Source organism: Bos grunniens, chromosome 22, assembly GCF_055505025.1.
Source record: "Bos grunniens cultivar Pamir isolate PY7600 chromosome 22, Bosgru_T2T1.0, whole genome shotgun sequence".
In the NCBI taxonomy this organism is placed as follows: Eukaryota; Metazoa; Chordata; class Mammalia; order Artiodactyla; family Bovidae; genus Bos; species Bos grunniens.
This window is the reverse complement of record NC_141186.1, coordinates 49150489-49168223: the sequence shown is the minus strand read 5'-3', so window position 1 is coordinate 49168223 and position 17735 is coordinate 49150489. Positions and strand designations below refer to the sequence as shown.

At 51.5% G+C, this 17735-nt stretch overlaps 1 protein-coding gene across 20 annotated transcripts in view; it reads right to left on the bottom strand.

Annotated features, from left to right (window-relative positions):
* POC1A (POC1 centriolar protein A) overlaps positions 1-17735 on the bottom strand; it is a 100735-nt gene that overhangs the window by 24688 nt on the left and 58312 nt on the right. For all 20 annotated transcript variants that reach the window (XM_086367731.1, XM_086367723.1, XM_086367733.1 and 17 more), the window contains one exon: positions 15932-16030. In XM_086367731.1, the coding sequence (XP_086223857.1) occupies positions 15932-16030 (99 nt within the window). The remainder of the gene's footprint in view (positions 1-15931; positions 16031-17735) is intronic.

Genomic DNA, 17735 nt, shown 5'->3' with positions numbered 1-17735 from the left:
ACAGAGCCTAAGCCTGAAACTGGCCCAGGACACAGAGAATCCCTCCAACAAAGCTAGCGAGCAACAGGTAACAAGCAGTAACAGCTTACTGCCAGGGGTGGGACAAGACCATGGACACAGATACTCTCTGAGGGGCAGGCCCCCAGGCTAGACTGAAAGCTGGGGGTGGAGCAGGAACATTGAGAAAAATCCTCCAACACCCAGACCTCACCCTAAGTGCAAGGTAATGCTAAACTAAGCTTAACTCCTGGTAAGACTATTTACCTCAGCCTCTGCCATCCTCAACATGTTGACTGGCATTCAATAAAAAATTATGAGACACTCAAAAAGGCAAGGAAGAGACTTCCCTGGTGGTCCAATGGTTAAGACTCTGTGCCCCCAATGCAGGGGGCCCAGGTTCAATCCCTGGTCAGGGAACTAGATCCTATTTGCCATAACTAAGTCCCAGTGCAGCCAAATAAATAAATACAAAAAAAAAAAAAAAGAAGAAGAAGAAATGACTATTGATAAATGTAACAACATGGGTGACTGTCAAAATAATCAGCTCGAAAGAAACCAGAGTAAAAGGAGTATATATCTGTATGATTTCATTTATATCACATTCTGAAAAATGGAGAAAGCAGATTAGTAGTTGCCTGGGGCTGGAGGTGGATGGACAGGATTGACGACAAAGAAGCACAAGGAAATTTGGGAGATGATGGAAATATTCTATAACGTGATCATGGTAGTGATTACATAACTACTGAAACTCACAGAAGGGTTCACTTTTAAAAATGGTGAATGTTACTATTTGTATATTAATAAGGCTGACCTAAAAAGATGCAGTTACAACTGAAATGTCCTTAGGACCCCAACCAGCCCATCACATGACTCTACACGTGATACTACCCATCGCTGCACTCTGCTCTCAAGGTGAAAATCACTGCCTGGCCAGGGGACATTAGCAGTGGGTGAAACCTAAGGCTGAAGACCACAGGTGAGGTCTGTGAGGGCCACCACTGGTCTGGGGGTGATGGTTTCCAAATGCAGAGGGTAAGAGTCACATTTCAGTGACTTCTTGGTTGTTAGCAGATGTCCCAGGCAGGGTTTCCTAAGCAGCAGCCACCCAGTCTATGAACTTTGGCCTCAGCCACTCAGGGGTCCATACACAGCTTGCCAGTCACGAGCAAGCGAGGTCTGCATACAGCTGGCTGGAAGCCAGGAGTGGCTGGAGTTTTACCACAAAGATGTCACAAGCTGACTTGACAGAATGCCCCCCTCTGGTTGGGTGAGGTGGTTAATTATTAACACTTGCTCAAGACTGAAATTTCTCCTTTTCTTCTAATCTCTAACACTGGACCTTGTCCTCTGCCCAAGTTGCTCCAGAAACAGAAACTCTGTAATAGACCAAAGTATCCAGAAACTACTGCCCAAGGCTTGGGTCTGACTAGAGAGGGGAGATGGGAGTGACCTGGGTGGGCTCACTGCTACCCTCCTAGTACAGACCCTGAGTTCAAAGCTGGAAGAAATGGACAGACACACACACCATGGTTAAATCTCTTCAACCTAATCTCTCATCCAACTGCTCATCACATAGTCTGTTAAGCAAGGGTACAGACTCACACACACAGACGTTTCTTGGTTTTCACCTCAGGCCTTTGGCTTTGACACTTGGCCTCACGGAAAGCTAACAGTCATCCAGTCTGCCTGTCTCCCTGTCTGCTAAACCTGGACTTGGCAAGGGGAGAAGGGGACAGAGCCGAGCTCACTCGGGCTCCCCTCAGCTCCAGCTTCTCCAGTGGAAATAGGCTCAGCTGTTTTCTCAAGTCAAAGCTCAAAAGAAAGCTGGTACTGTGCTCCCCACACATATTTGTGGACTAGATCTACTACCGTCTTGTCTGCCCTATAATTTAGGGTTCCGGCCCGGAGTCCAACAAGAAAGGAAACTTCTGGTTCTAAACATAGTCCTGAACCCAAGAGGAATTCTGGCTTCTTAAAATCATCTAATTGTTCTGCAGTCTTGCCAATGTTCTTTCAAGCCAGCCCAAGTTACAAGCACTGGGTTTGGTTGCCGCTGTTGGCTTCTGTGTTGAGTACGAGCATGCAGGGTGCCACTGTGAGTTCTCCACACCAGACTCCCAAGAGGGTGAGGCCCTGGGTCTTCTGTGCACTGAGTGAGCCAAGAGGCCCAGCGACAAGGGGCTGGACGACATCTTCTGAACCTAATCAGACTCTTCAAAATGACAGATCCCAATTCAGTGTAAGAGCCACCTTGTGACCCCAGGCTCCCACCAATGGGAAGCAGACAAGGAGTCCTCTGAACTAAGAATCTGTGACCTGTGAAGAGGTCGCAGGATTGGTCTAACATGGAGGACGAGGGATCCACATGCCTGACCCACACCTCCTCACTCAGAACCGGTGCTGTCCAAATGGCAGGACAGCAGGCAGCTTGGCCCACTTTCACACCTCACAGTCCCCTCCTGAGGCACCCTCTGAGGCAAAGACCATGCTGCCTCAGTCCTCCTATTACACCTGCATGGGTCATGGGCCTCCCTGGCATGTGGGTGGCCCATGTACATGTTAAATGTACAACCAGGGAACCCTCTTCTTCTCAGTCAGGCCCAAAGCAAAACTGAGGCCCCCACCCCCAGCTATGTCAGCCATTCCTGGGCTCAAAGCCAGACATCTCCTGCTGACTCCCCAGCACAAGGGTTTCCAAGAATCTCCCCCTACACAAGAGGGCTGGTTTATGAAGCCAAATGTTTCAAAGGTATGAAAGGAGGGCCTTGGTTATACACAGGAAATGGAAAGGCATTCCAATGTCCAGATACGCCTCCAGGAGCAAAAAGTAGTACTGTCCTACTGAAATGACCCATGAGAGAAGCTGTGGGGAGAAGGGAGCGAGGATGAAACAGGGAGATAGAGGCTAAGTGATTGCAAACTGGTGGCAGCAGCCAGGAAGCAAGCAGACCATCATGAAGGGAGAACATTCCTGTGCGCAGGGGAGATCCTGGCCCTCTTCTGGTTCCAAGGGTGGAGGAGGCCTTTAGGACCGGAAACCCCCAGGTCATCACACCTGGTACAGCCAGAATCCCACACTGGTAGGCAGCAAGGCAGAGCCCAGGGTCAGGGACACAAATGAGAAGGAAGAGGGCGCGGCAGGCAGTGGATCCTCCACGCAGCCCAGGGAAGTGTCAGGAGGACGCTGAGTGGAGCATCTGCTGCCAGTCTGCCCGGAGTTCCTGGAGCAGGCGCACCTCTGGAGCATTCTGAGAACCAACATCGAGAAGCAGACTACGCCCCTGTGCGGTGCCCAGGGGGTGACCGACACCTTTGCAGGAGTGCTCTCTGAACACGACCTGCTTCCTGTAGGGCCAGTTTTTTGCTCAGTGCACCTCAGGCTGGGTGCTGAGTCCCTAGGGTTGCTACCTCCTACCGTGAGACTGAAAAACCTGCTCTCCACACCACAAACACCTGAACCGAGACACCCTGGGCGGGAAATCAAGGCTTCCGATAAAGTTCAAGCATCAAGGGCAGTTTTTGTTTTTTAAACTGCTCTGATCTAATTTTAGACTTAGAGAAAAGTTGCAAAAAATAGTACAGAAAATTTCCATATATCCCTCCCCCAGTGTTAACATCTTATATAATCATTAGTACAATGGTCACACCAGGAAATGAACACGGGGACAATTCCATTATCCAAACCAAGGAAGGGCTCCACTCAGGCTTCACCAGTTTACCTATTAACATCCTTGAATCCTGGTGTTCCGGAATCCTATCCAGGATCTCGCACCACATTTAGTTTTTCCTCCTCAGTCTCCTGCAATCTGTCCAGTTCCTCAGCTTTCCCTTTTTTTTCATGACAGCGACAGTTTAGAAAGATTACTGGTCAGTTACATTGTCAAACATCCCTCAGTTTCCCTCAGCTGGAGTGAGGTTATGCATTTTTGACAAGAGCACCACAAAAGTCACGTGTATGACATCACAGGGCTCATGTGGACAGGTCTTCTGTATGAGTGACACTGACCTCGATCAATGGTGATGCTGACCCCACTGCCAGGTTTCTCCAATGCAAAGCTACATCTTTCCCTGTGCAGTCAGTCAAAGGGGACTGTGGCTTTTTAAAAATGAACGTGTGGCTGTCATTACGCACTGTGTGTGTCAGCCCAGCTTGCTGATGGCTGCAGCTGCCCGGCAGATGAGAGGCATCTAATGAAGATGAGCAGCAGAGCCGACGTCTCTGGAAGACGCCGAAGCTCTCGGTGACAAAGAGGAACAGTAGCAGTTTATTTATAGATCCACTTGAAGACAGCTCATTGTAACTACTGGAGATGAATGTTTAAAACCTCAGGAACAAAGGCTGGCTATTTTAAACTCTCCTTGCACTTGGTTCAATGGAGAGAGAGTTAGAGACACCGATCATCCCCAGGCACCACTCCCACCATTTGGTAATTCATATTTTGTGCAGCTTCTCAGGACGTGAGCAAAGCCTGTGAGACAGATAGCCAGGACTGGCCCAGACTGCCCAGCAGAGGCTGTGGGCCTCCAATGAGCCAAAGCCTTCACCTGGGTGCTGCCTAGGGAGGAGCCGAGGGAGGCGGCCTCCTCCCAACCTGGGGTTTCACAGCCCCCCTCTCCTGGAAAATGAAATTGCACACAGCTGTTGTGAATCAAGGTTACAGCACCTCTCCCACCTCCCTCCCCCTGCAGGCTGCGAAGGGGGACAGCGCACCCCAGTGGACGCCTGCCCTAGGACAGCTGGCGGTGGCGGGCCCACCTGCGCTGATGCATCTGTGGGGGTGGACAAGGGCTTCGGAGCTCAGAGCACACAACTCTCTGTGAGGACAGTGGAGTGGAGCCTCGAGGCCAGCCTGGCCTGGCCCACCTGCCGCTTTGAGCTAGGAGCACTGAGCTTCTCCACGTCCCAGGACCACGCTGGGAGGGGAGACTTGGGGTTTCTCAAAGACTCCTACATCCTTCTTTGAACAAACAGGACAAAACAACGTTCTTGATGCAATGAAGAAAAATGAGAATATACACTAGGCACCTAATATTAAGGAATTATTCATTTTGTTGGATGTGGTAAGAGAGCTTCAGTTATTTAACCAAAAAGAAGTCTTTATTTAGGGTAAAATAGCTGGATTAAACAAAAATATTTCAATTCTTTTAAAAACTGTGGGAGGAGACAAAAAATAAGGTTGGCAAAACGCTGGAGTGAGGTAACAGGTACATGGGGGGTTCATTATATTATATTCTACTTTTTGTGCTAGCTTAATAATTTCCCAAAAGGTTTTTTTTTTTTTTTTTTCCTGGAGGTTAAAAAAAAAAAAGCTTCCAAGTGACAGGAATGAGTTGTGGAGCCGAAGCCAAGCAAATGGGACCCCAGGAGGAAGCTGAGGTACAAGATCACTCCCACTCTGGTGTCCTGACACTTTGAAGCACAGGAGGCAAATTTGGCTAAATCTACAAACATCCAGGATAGCCTTTGGCACTGCCACAGAGAAAGCCCCAACTGCACCAACAGCATTCAGTGAACCCTGCAGCAGTGTCCAGAACTTCAAAGAAACTAATTTTAAGATAATCTCCATGGAAACCATCTATTCTGATTTTTTCCATGGTAACCAATGAGAACATAAACACAAGCATTATTCAACACCCTTATACCACATGGGCCATGCTGCCATCCAATCTGGAAAATATAAGCTGCAAAGGGCTTTTTTCCATTGAAAATGAAAAGGAATGAAATGAAAAGGAAAACTAAAACTTCTAGTCCAAACATGTGGATTCTCCCACCCTCCACGACCCACACCACCCCATGCCACCTAACCCTAGGCTGACAAACCAGGCCAGCAAGTGGTTTCCTTCCTTTAGCCTGGGACCATCAAACGTGCCAAAAGCCCAGAGCCAGAGCCTGCCTCCAGCCTCACACACTCCACCCATGCTGCCCACAGACAGCAGGCATGTGTCCACTGAACTCAGATTTCCTGTTTCAGAGGCATGCTGAGCACCACGTGGATACAGAGGAAAAAGTTAGGCCTGCAAATAACTGACTGCAGCAGAGAGGGGCTGCTCTAGTAAGCAATGCTCTGGGTGGGCAGAGCAGGAAGAGTTCGCAGCCTTCCTTCTGGGAAGGCTGCATGGAGGAGGTGCCATCTGGAAAGAGACTGAAAGGATGAACGCAGCTCTGCTGGGGAACAGAGGGTGGGGCCGAAGAACCACAGTCAGATGGCAGCAACTGAGTCTATTTCCACTTGTGGCTCATTTCTTCCATTTTCAGGTTTCTGAGTTTGAAAGCTCCATGGAAAAAGGAAGAAAGGGAGGGAAGGGGGAACGAAGGCAGGCAGGCTCTAGATGCCAACAGCCTCAGTTCTTGCCCACCCTCCTGCTTTGTGTGCATGGCCTCTGCTGGCTTTCTGTGGAGAGGAGACTGGTCAGCATCGCCTAACCAGGCTGTGGATACTTATCAGTGCTGTCACCAGAATGGTAGCATCACAGCAGTGGCCCCACAGGTGAAATAAAAACACCCAAGGCATGTGACCTGTGCCTGCCCAGGACCTTTTAACCTCAGAGTAAAGTGCCACAATGTCAGGAACCCACTGTCCTGTGATTTGGGCTCACATGTGCAACTGTGGGGGCTTCCCAGGTGGCGCTAGTGCTAAAGAACCTGCGTGCCAATACAGGAGACGCAAGAGACGCAGGTTCCATCCCTGCATCGGGAAGATCACTTGGAGGAGGGCATGGCAACCCACTCCTGTATTCTTGCCTGGAGAATCCCATGGACAGAGGGGCCTGGCAGGCTACAGTCTATAGGGTCACAAAGAGCTGGAAACAGCTGAAGCGACTTAGATGCACATGCAACTGTGCAATCTCCACTGACCTTAAACCCATGCTTTGGCTGCCGGGGGAAAGGAAACCCAAAATAGCTCTGAGACCCTTGAAAGAGGTAAGAGAGCTCTCTAAAGGTGTGAGTGCATGCCCAGGTTCCTGCACCAGGTGTATTCCGACGCACTCAGAGGGACACAAGGGCATCCAGGCTTTGTCTGGATTCCAGAGTCAAGTTCACCCACCTTCATGGCACTGTGACTGTGTTAATGAGCCTTGCCCTGGATTTCGGAGACTACACCCCTGGTTGGTTTAGTCATTAATAGGCCTTCCTTCCTAGGAATTATGCCTTTCTCCTCTGGATAGGGACCTTATAAAATGGATGGGAATTTTTCAGTGGCAGGAAACTACCATCATCCCCTTGAAACGGCAGCTGGAGAAGGGAGTTCAGTTTCTGCCCATCCCACCATTCTCTGGATATCACAGCTGTCAGGGCCATCTCAGGGCTTGTTGCTGCTCTTGCTATCTGGAGGCACTTTCCCAAAAGGCTTTACAAAGACGACCTCCACCTGGGGGTTTAAATGTTGGGCCACAAGCACCCAGGCCATCTCAAGCTCAGGTGGCCCACCAGAGACTCACCCACCAACTTCCCTAAAGGCCCTGCAGGCCCTGGAGGACCGGAGGCGACCTAGGCACCCCCATCTGCAGGGTAAGAGGTGAACACTGAGGACAATGCAGGAGGCAGGTGGCGTGGAGAACGTGGGTTCAAGCACTGATGATGGACTGACACAGCGGCACTAGGGACCAGGACAGGAGCCCACAGAGGATGCGGGCTCAGCAGAAGCTCAGAGGGCTGCCTGGGGTCCCACCCTCCCTCTAACTGACTGTAAGAAAACCACACCTCTGCCTGCTCAGTTGTCAACAGCCCAGCAGGTTTAAAGAGTGCCTTTAGGTCTAAAGAGACCACAGGGCAACAGTGGGACTTCTAACATGGCACAAAGATCAGAACCAACCACACCTCTTTCCAAATTGGGCTGAAGGGGCACCAATTCTCCAGGCGCCTCTCCCAAGTTGTAGAAACTTCCTAAGATGGACAAAGGCTCTCTCCTTCCAGCCGTCTCCCTGCCCAGAATGCCAGGGTCTCAATCTATTGGTTTCCAGCAGCATCAGCAGCATCAGAAATTTGTTAGAAATGCAAATTCCCTTACTGAATCAGACACTCTGGGGAGGGGACAAGGTGAATTTTAACAAGCCCTCAGGGAAATTCGGATACACACCAAAGTTTGAGAACCACCACAAGAGGCTTGCTGCAGTAAATGTCATATGTTAAAAGGCTTGTCTCCTCACTACATGGCCAGGAAGCCCAGTAACTTCTCCCAATGCACTTCCACAAAATCCTTCTCCTGCTTGTGAAAAGCAACCTGCCCCTTCTGGGAAACATAGTAATTATTTAACGTGTGCCTGGTGGCAGCCCTGCCCCACCTCCCAGGCAGTCACTCGCAGCCTCTGGAAGGAAAAGGAGAGGGGATCCTGCCTGCTTCCCAGAACTGGACATAGCGGGCCGGAGGGAAGGGTGCTGGCCTCAGGGAGCCCTCTGCTACGTGTATCAGAATCTCTGCTGCTCCTAGACAGTGCACAGTCATGGTACCCATAAGCCACTGTCCAAAGCAGGAAACTTTCTTCAAAAATTGTAGCTTGGGGACTTCCCTGGTGGTACAGTGGATCAGAATCCACCTGCCATTTCAGGAGTCATGGGTTTGATTCCTCGTCCAGGAAGATTCCACGTGCCACGGAGCAACTTAAAGCCCATGAGATACAACTACTGAGCCTGCGTGCTGCGAGCCCGTGCACCTAGAGCCTGTGCTCCACAACCAGAGAAGCCATCACAATGAAAAGAACAGAGAGTAGCCCCCGCTCACCAAAACCAGAGAAAAGCCCGGGGAACAGCAAAGACCCAGTGCAGCCCAAAGTAAGTTAATAATTATAGTTTGGGGGCTTCCCTGGTGGCTCAGATGGTAAAGAAATCTGTCTGTAGTGTGGGAGAGCTGGGTCGATCTCTGGGTCAGGAGGATCCCCTGGAGAAGGGGATGGAAACCCACTCCAGTATTGTTGCCTAGAAAATTCCATAGACAGAGGAACCTGGTGGGCTACACTCCGTGGAGTCGCAAAGAGCTAGACATGACTACTGGAAAAAGAACAAACACTGAGCTTCTTTATTTCTAGGATCCTCTGGCTTCTCAAGGAAACTAAGAAACCTGGAGCACTTTCTAGGACTTCCACTCAGGTAAAGGTGGGGGAACATGCAATCCCAGCTGCCCCGCCCCACTGCCACCCCCACTGGATGGTCTTCTGCAGAGTGAGCTCGCAAAATGGAAAATGCCCAAAGGAGTACTGTAGGCTGGTGGGGAGAAATCAGGATACAGAGAATCCAGATGACCTGCCTGAGGTCACAGAAGAGACGTGTCACATCCGGCCAGGCCTCAGCCTTGGCTGGGGACAGGACACAGGGGCAGTACTGCCTGCCAAGCTCTTAAAGGGACTCCCAGAGCCAGAAGTTTCCAGCATCGCCCCCCTCCCCAGTAGGGCTGCCCAAGAATCTTTCCCCAGCAGCCATCCTAGTAAGAGTGCTTTACTCACCCCAGGAAGCCCCTGGCCAGCCAGGTTTCTGGTTGTCCTATATGATGCCCAGCCCATCCCAGATGATCTGGAGATGCCTCTGAGGAGAGGAACCTTGGGGTCTTAGAGTGGGTGATAACAGGGATGGGCAGTGGGAAGTCAACTTTCACCTAGGGTGATGGGCATGCAGACACCAGAGGCCCCGAGGGGAACTGCCAGGGGTCGACACAAGAACATACACACACAAGGGTGACAAAGGGCTGTGTTTCTGAGTCACCAGTCTGTCCTGTGCAGGGCTTGGCTATCTGGCTCGGAGGCTGAGGAAGACAGGATGTTTTTGCCCCTTTAAGAAATGGGGAGATTACCTCTTGCTTGTTTCCAATTAAGAGTCTCTCAATTTTCCTAACAGAAAGGCTGAGACCTAGGGACACAGGCTTCATCCGGGCCTGGGCTGCTCACCAGCAGGCGACCTTAAGGCTCAGGTTTCTCCTCTGTGCAGCACCAGGGGTAGGAACGAATTATGCCACAGGAGTCACACAGAGATGGCCTCTCCACTAAGTCCCAGGAAACATGAAAACAAAGTCCCCACTGTTTCCAAGTCTATCCCCAAAGTCCAGACCCTGCCAGGCCCAACAATGGCCAAACCAGGCAAGAAGGTGCTGGGAGGGTTGGGGAGGGTCTGCTTTCCTGTGTCTCTCACCAGGCTCTCCATGCCCATGTGCCTGGCACTCTGATTGCTTGAGGATCAGACGAGATCGGGCACTTTCAGGGTGGCATGGCCTTAGACAACTGCTTGAGGATCTGCTGCCAAGAACCCCCTTTAATAGCTTGGAAAATTCTGAGCCAGAATTGGCCTCAAGTAGAGAAAGGAGAGGCTCTTCTCTAAGACATGTAAACTTGTGGTTCACATCTGCTCTAATTACTCACAATGCCCCATCTACAGATCCATACTTCTCCTCACTATGAAAAGTGAATGCTAGCCACAAACGTGTGTTCTCACCAAGAGACCCAAGTCTCCCAAGTTCCTGAGCAAGAATGCAAATCTATGAGACAGGTGGAAACGGGCCCCTTCCCTACCTTGATCTGATGACTCCTCAGGCCAGGGCCGTAAGAACCCAGATCTTGAGCAACCACCACCAAGGACTCCCAGATCCTCAGCATGGGACAAGATCCAGTGCCAGGGCTCTCTGGGCCAGGAATCAGGGCCCAAGGACCCTTAAGTCAAGCCCAGTCTGCAAACAAAATATGTGGGAACTGAAGTAGGGGTACAGGGGGTGTCAGGGGCTCCATGGACCAAAGGAACTAAGAAGAAGAAATGGACCACCCTGAGTGAAGGCTGAGGCCTTGGACAGATAGCCTCGGCTAACCTGGCCTCCTCTTCCTGGGGACAGAAGAGGAGGGCTGAGGTTCGGGGGGTCCTGGGCACTGTGCCCCAAGGAATTGCGGGGGCAAGGGGGAAAGGAGGGCTGCTTCCTCCCAGCTCATAGATTTGCTCTCATGTGTGGGAGCAGAGAGGACTCAGGCTACTCATCAGGATGTATAAATGACACCTGCAAGAGTCTGGAAGCCGCATCGGCCCTCACAGGGACAGCCTGGGAGCAGAGTCAGCCTCGAAGATGACCTGGTCAGAAGCGCCTCACGCCCTGGCCTGCTGTCTCTCACCACAGCAGGGGCAGGGGGCTTGTCTAGTTCTGTCAGACAGAAGAAGGAAAAGGATCATTCTAAAAATAGAAAAAAGGAAAACAAATTTTAAAAATAGAGCTTGGTGAGCACTCGCCATGTGCTAGGCACGGTTTCAAGTGCCTGCTTGATGGGTAACACCTCGTGCGATCTCACAGAGGAGGAGTCCGCATCTTCCCGCCTGAACTGAGTGGAGAAAAGCCCTTGGCCCGAGACCTCAAGGTTCTCTGAACTGGAGGGCAGCCAGCTCAGAGAACTCAGGAAGTGGTTTTCTAGTTTTACTGAATTACCTAGAATTTGGCCTTCTTAACCTCCTGCCCCACCCAGTACAACCTTCCTTCCTAATTGCACAACAGGCTCTCAGATGTTTGGAGGAGGGCAAGAGTAAGATTGTTATCAGAATAAATGCATCCTTGCTATGAAAAACGATTTTAGGATGCTTCTGTGGTTGAGGCAGAAGTCAGCTATAGTGGCTGGGACTTGGAGAGCAGGTGCCAAATCCAAGGTCAGCCAAGACACAGTGGTCAATAGCCTCAGGGACTGAGCAGAAAACACAGGAGGGAGTGAGAACCATGAGAATGAGTGAGAGAGGGCGAGGTGACCAGGGCTGGAGTAGGAAACAGAGCTCAATATAGTCCCCCGACAATGCCAGTACAAGCCCCTGCCACAGACAGCATGTGGGGACCCCCAAAAGCCCCTCTGGAGGCATTCATCTGCTTGAAACTTTCCAACCTTCCTCCACCACGCAGCACGCCACAGGGCAGAACGTGGCGTCTCCTGTCCATTCTCAGCCCAGGGCACGGGCTGCAGTCCTGCCTCTGCAGGCTTCCAAGAAGAAAAAGCTCTTTAGCCACAGTCCCGAGATCCCTTCTCATCACAACTCAGCCAAGAATAGAGGGAAAATGGAACCCATTATTCTCATTCTGAAGGGCTGGGAAATGGCTTTTGCTTTTCAACATGAAATGTGTCTAAAAATAAGCTGTGAATTTCAACCAGAGGTTGAAAATAGCTCCGGCACTGAACAGAGCTCTGTTCACAGTGGGCTCAAGGATGGCCTTCATTCCAAGAGCAAGCGCTGAAGCCACAGCCAGGGCAGGGGTCCAGGCCAGGGGCTGTCACAGGCTCACAGGGCCGCCCCTGCCATGGTCTGCCCCTCTGGCTTTAGACTGCCAAACTCTAACAGGCGTGTGGTCCAGAATTCAAGATCCAGCACCTGGCCCAATGTGCTTCTAACATCCCCAAATGCCCAGGGGTGACTCATGTGGCATTTGAATCTGAGACCCGGAGTGTAAACAGGGCTGGGGGGGAGAGGAGGGGAAGGTGGACATCAGGATCAAGAGCTCCCTGGCACAGCAGTGGTGTTCAAGGCTCTCTGAGAAGCCAAGCCACCAAATCCTCACCAGGCACTACACCTCAGAGCCAGGGGAAGCCTGCAGGCAGGAAGGGCAAGAACACACTTTAAGTGAAGTAAGGAAAATCAAACTGTTAAAGGTCTTTTTCTGCTGTTTACCATCACCCCTGGAGATTCCAAAGTTTGATAAGCCAAACATTTCTACAAAATTGGCTTGTGTTAGAAAGCCAGACTAAGAGACCTGGGCCACAGTTGCTTGGTTGGGGGAGAGCTCAGATCTGGCCCATCAAGAAGGATCACAGGCTCCAGAGGTAGTGCCATCCCCAAGCCCCTCCCATCCCCAGCCAGCCCTACTGCAGAAGCCCCTCTTCTGGGCTCACTCCCAAGGCGGAGTTACCGCAGTGACTCTCAACCAGGAGCAGTGCTGCTCCCCAGGAGACACCTGGCAATGTCTGAAGACATTTCTGACCATCACAACTAGGGGTGGGGGGTGCTACAGGCAAGCCAGTGGGATGCTCCTAAACCTCCTACATGCACAGACAGCCCCCACAGTGAAGATTCATCTGGCCCAAGGGATCAACGGCACCAAGGCAGAGAACCCCTGCGCTGCTGGAAGAATGGTATGTGGACAGAGTTAGAGGGGTGGGGGCTCCCTGAGGAGCTGAGACACCCTGGTTGGCCACAGAATCAGTCACCAGCACTACCTCGGTGCCTGGGAAGCCCGTGGGCAAGAAAGGAAGACTACATTTGTCAGCCTGCCTCCCCACATCAGGGGAAAACCTAGCCACTGAGCTGCACTATACCAACTAACTCACCTCAATTTGGGAAGATGAAAAAATTCTGTGTACAATGGTGGTGATGGGTGCAACAGTGTGAATGTACTTAATGCCACTCAACTGTACACTTAAAAATAAGCACAGTGGGGGCTTCCCTGATGGCTCAGTGGTAAAGAATTTGCCTGTTAGTCCAGGGAACACAGGTTCGATCCCTAGGTCTGGAAGATCCCACATGCCACAGGACAACTAAGCCCGTGCACCACAACTACCGAGCCTGGGCTCTAGAGTCCAGGGGCCATAACCACTGAGCCCGCGAGCCTACAGCCTATGCTGCACAGCAAGAGAAGTCACTGCAATGAGAAGGCCGCACACCACAACTAGAGAAAGTCCTCCAGAAGCGACAAAGGCCCTATATAGCCAAAAAATTGAAAACCTCTTAAAAAAAAAAAAAAGGCAAAATGGTCCACATGCCACAATGAAGATCAAAGATCCTGCATCTGTAAGATCCCGCACAGACAAATAAATAAATAAAAATACATATACTTTTTTTTAAAATAGGCAAAATGATGAATTTTATGTTACATATATAAAACAAGCCAAACAAACCCCTCAGCTCTCCTCTTTGGCCTGGGAGTCCTGAGGTCAGAGCTGCCACTCAAAGTACATGCTGGTGGCGTGCACGTGTGGGCATGGTATGTCTGGAGGAGGACCTACACATCACGTCAAGAGTCTCAAAGGGGCCTGTGACAAATGGAGAAAAAAGCCTGAAACAAAGAATGACTTTAGGATTAAAAAGTCAAGTCACTTTCTGGGTTAGCAGAAGTCACCTACATCAGACGTGGGGTCCTGGTAGCCTGCCTGTGGGGGTGTTCGGGTCCCACTATGGAAATAGAGGTTTGAGAAGAGTGAGCGTTTTTGGACCACGGAGCCAGGGTGCAGACTCTAGGTCCCACACCCCTTTCCTGATTTGAGCCCCACAGGGTGATGCCCACTGGGCAGGGGGCTTGAGGCTAGCTCGGGAACAGATGTTTTTTCTGAGGCCTGCTAATGGTTCGGCCAGCCAGACCCTACCCTGCCTTGTCCTGCTGGCTTTCCCACCGCACACCCTCCATCCTAGATGACCAGGCCCTGCAGCTATGGGAAGCAAGGGTGCCCCACACCCTGTCTCTGGCTCAGACTGAAGGGACATGGGACAGCTGTCTAAGTTACTTTCCCAAAAGCTACCAGAAAAGGAGCATGGGATTCTCCCCTTGCTGCTGATTACTAACCATTCCCAAGAAACAGACAGCAGACTCCCCCTCTCCTGGGAGGGAAGAGCTTCCAGCCAGCACTCTACCACCTGCAGTTTCTAGCTCTGTCAGCCCTGCCCAGGGGGCCAGCACGGTGGGCTCCCAGGACTACACACTGCAGCAGGCGACTACGCCCCAGGTGTCTCAACGGTGAACGAGAACAATCACTCAGAGCACTCATCGTGACGAGGTCAGGAATACACAGAGCACTACAAGTCAAGGCCTCAACAGGGTGTGGTTCACCATAAATACCCAAGAGACAGGAAGCTGTAGAGGAGGTGGACATGGACCCCAAGGGATCACAACCCCACTGGAAAAACCCCCAGTCTGGAAAATGCTTTTATGGGTAGAAGATGAAATAGCGGCAAGCAGACCACTGGGCAACCCAGCCACCACTCTCCCAACAAAACCAAAAGCTGAGGACTGGACACTCCTTAGCAAATGTGGAGGGAGAACAAAACCTCTGGGCCAAGGGCAACTCTTGCAAGAAAAGCTTTAAACCCCAACCTGGCGTGTTCCTAGAGGGAGTCCCACACGTAGGACGGGCCGTGGGCAGGGTGGGGCCTCTGCTGGAGCCAAAGAAAGCCCTGGGATGGACTTGGAGGCTTCCTGGTTCTATTCTGGGCCAACCTTGACTCGCTGGGGGCCTTGGGCAAGCCGCTTCCTGTTGTTCAGGCCAGCTTCTGCATGTGGGAAAGGCCAAGCCGCCACTAAGGTCCAGGCAGGAGGGATTTAAGCAGCCTGCACCAGAGCTGACAATCCGCGTGGCTCCACCTCCTTGGCATCACTGTTTATTTCAGCCAAAGCTGAAAATTACCTTCTTCAAAGCATGAGACCATATCGGTTATCTTTTCTACCCCAAATATTTGTCCAAAAAATATTGGTAACTATTGAATATTTTTAATTCAGGAACACTGAATGCCCTTTTACCAACAAAGGTACTAAAAATGGTTTGTGGCTGAGGAACTTCCTTTCCATGGTTTAAAAAAAAAAGGAAGTGAGAACAGGGCTGGGGCCCTTCCCATTCGTCCTAGCTGTGGCTTCAGGCCCTGCACCCTCTAGGAATCTGACAGTGCGCCCAAGGCTCGGCACCAGAGAGGTCCTTCCTCTCCTTAGGCCTCAACCAGCCAGTGGCCTGAACCACAGAAACAATCCCCCAGCAGACGACGCGGGGCCTAGGCATCTGGCAGTCTATGCTGACAGCCTCCTAACATCTTGTTTGTTCACTCCGGATTTGAAACAAAGCACCACAAGCACCTAAGAAGTTTCTGGTAAATCATGAGATCTTACCAGGTCTCTTCCCTGGAACCTGCCTAAACCTGCAGCGCCCCCACTGTCCCTGAGCCCAGTGCTGTTGACCATGACCCAGTCCACCAGCCACAGGGCTCAGTCAGGATAATGCCTGTCAGGCCACTTACCAGAGTCCCAGAGGAGCTGGCCCGCGTGGCTGGGGGCCTCTGCACTCTTAGCACTTCGCCATAATCGACGACGTCAAAGTTACTCTTCCAAACCATCACCTGTCAAGACCGACAAGCACACAGAATCAGGAGGAGAAATACCCCTTACCTGTCCTTCTTCACGGAGAAAATGGGCCCAGAGGCTACTGCCAAAGTTCTGGGCCAATGGTGGGACTGTGGTCCCCACCTGGCACCCCCACTCATCTCTGGACCTGCCCCACCTCCCTGGAGAGCAGACTTTCTGAACAGGCCCCGAGAGGATCGGGTGCTCCATCAGGGTGGAGAGTCACCATCACCACTGGGCCTCTGCACTGGCTGCTCCCTGTGTCTGGGGCATCCCAGGTCCAGGCTCTGTATACCTAGCATCTCAGGCTAAATGTCTGCCCTAACACCACCTTCTAAGAGAGGCCTTCCCTGGCCCTCTTGCTAGTTTTGATCATAGCTCTCTATTTCCTCCAAGGCATCAGACACAGTAGTTGTTTAAATCTCTGTCTGCTTTCCCATGTTTATCACCTATCTCCCCACCAAAATAGAAGTTCTTTACAGTGGCAGCCTGGCCAGCCTCACTGTGAGAAGTGGTTCAGATACAGACTCCAGGCCATACCACTAGATTTAAGATCCTGGCTACACCCCTTACTGTGTGGCTCTAGACAAGGGACTCAATCTCTCTATGCCCTGTTTTCCTCATCTGTGAAATGGGGATGAATGGTAGTTTCCGCCTCACAGGGCTGCTATAAAACTCAGACACTGGCCCCAGGGAGAAGTCTGGCCCCAGAGAGAAGTGGTTAACACACCCATTATTCTACATCCCAATAGGAGGATCTTCACGCCCTGAGGTTCCTCTTACAAAAGCTGGGTAAGAGTGCTCCCTGCTGGAGGGAGTCAGCACTCCTCCAGGGCCACTTCCAGGATGGCAGGAATTGTGAATCGTGTCCAGCAGTCAACTGAGGCCACAGAAAAACTGCCGGATCCACATAAGATGTAAACTCAATGTCCCCTGATGCTTCCCCCATCGGGACGCAGCCATAAGCCTGGTTCTGTGGGAAGCTGCTCACCACCCACAGAGCAGCACTGTTCATCACCCCCAGCTGATGGGGATCCAGGGTCTCTCATTGGTCCCCTTTTCAAAAAGAACGTCGGCACTCACCCCCTTGTTTATAGGGTTCTGTGCACTGCACCAGTCTAACTGTTGAATAATCCTGAGCAGAGGAATGGCTATCAGGAATGTGGAGAGAGAATGACAAATGCCATTCCCAAAAGGCTCTCAGAGCACACAATAAGAAGGCAGATGGGGAGCTGACAGCGGTGGCTGCCGAAGGAGGGCTCAGGGTGGGGGACCCTACTTCCTACCAGGGTGTCTCTTGTGCTTTTACCAGAACTTTACTTATGGTGTGGATTTATTAGTTTCCCTAGTCTTCTAAGCAATGAGCCAGGACTCCACACCCAGGGAAGGCTCAGGAGTCTCCTTGGTCTTCCTCCTGCCTTGTCTGGTCAGCACAGGAACTGGTGCTGGTGTGGGAAGACACCTGCCATCTTGTAGCCCTGCTGTGTCTCCAACCACCCTCTGCTTTACTGACAGACTGAACCGAAATCAGCCACGGCTGGAGCTCACTGGGAAGCCAGTGGGACTGTCTTGGGTGAAGAAGCCAGCAGAGCTATAAGGCTGGGAGCAGCAGGATGAACATTCTGGGCAACCTACCAGGTCACACTGCCTCAGAACACCCACTCTTTCCTCCCCAGCTCCGGGAAGTATGGTTTTCTGGCC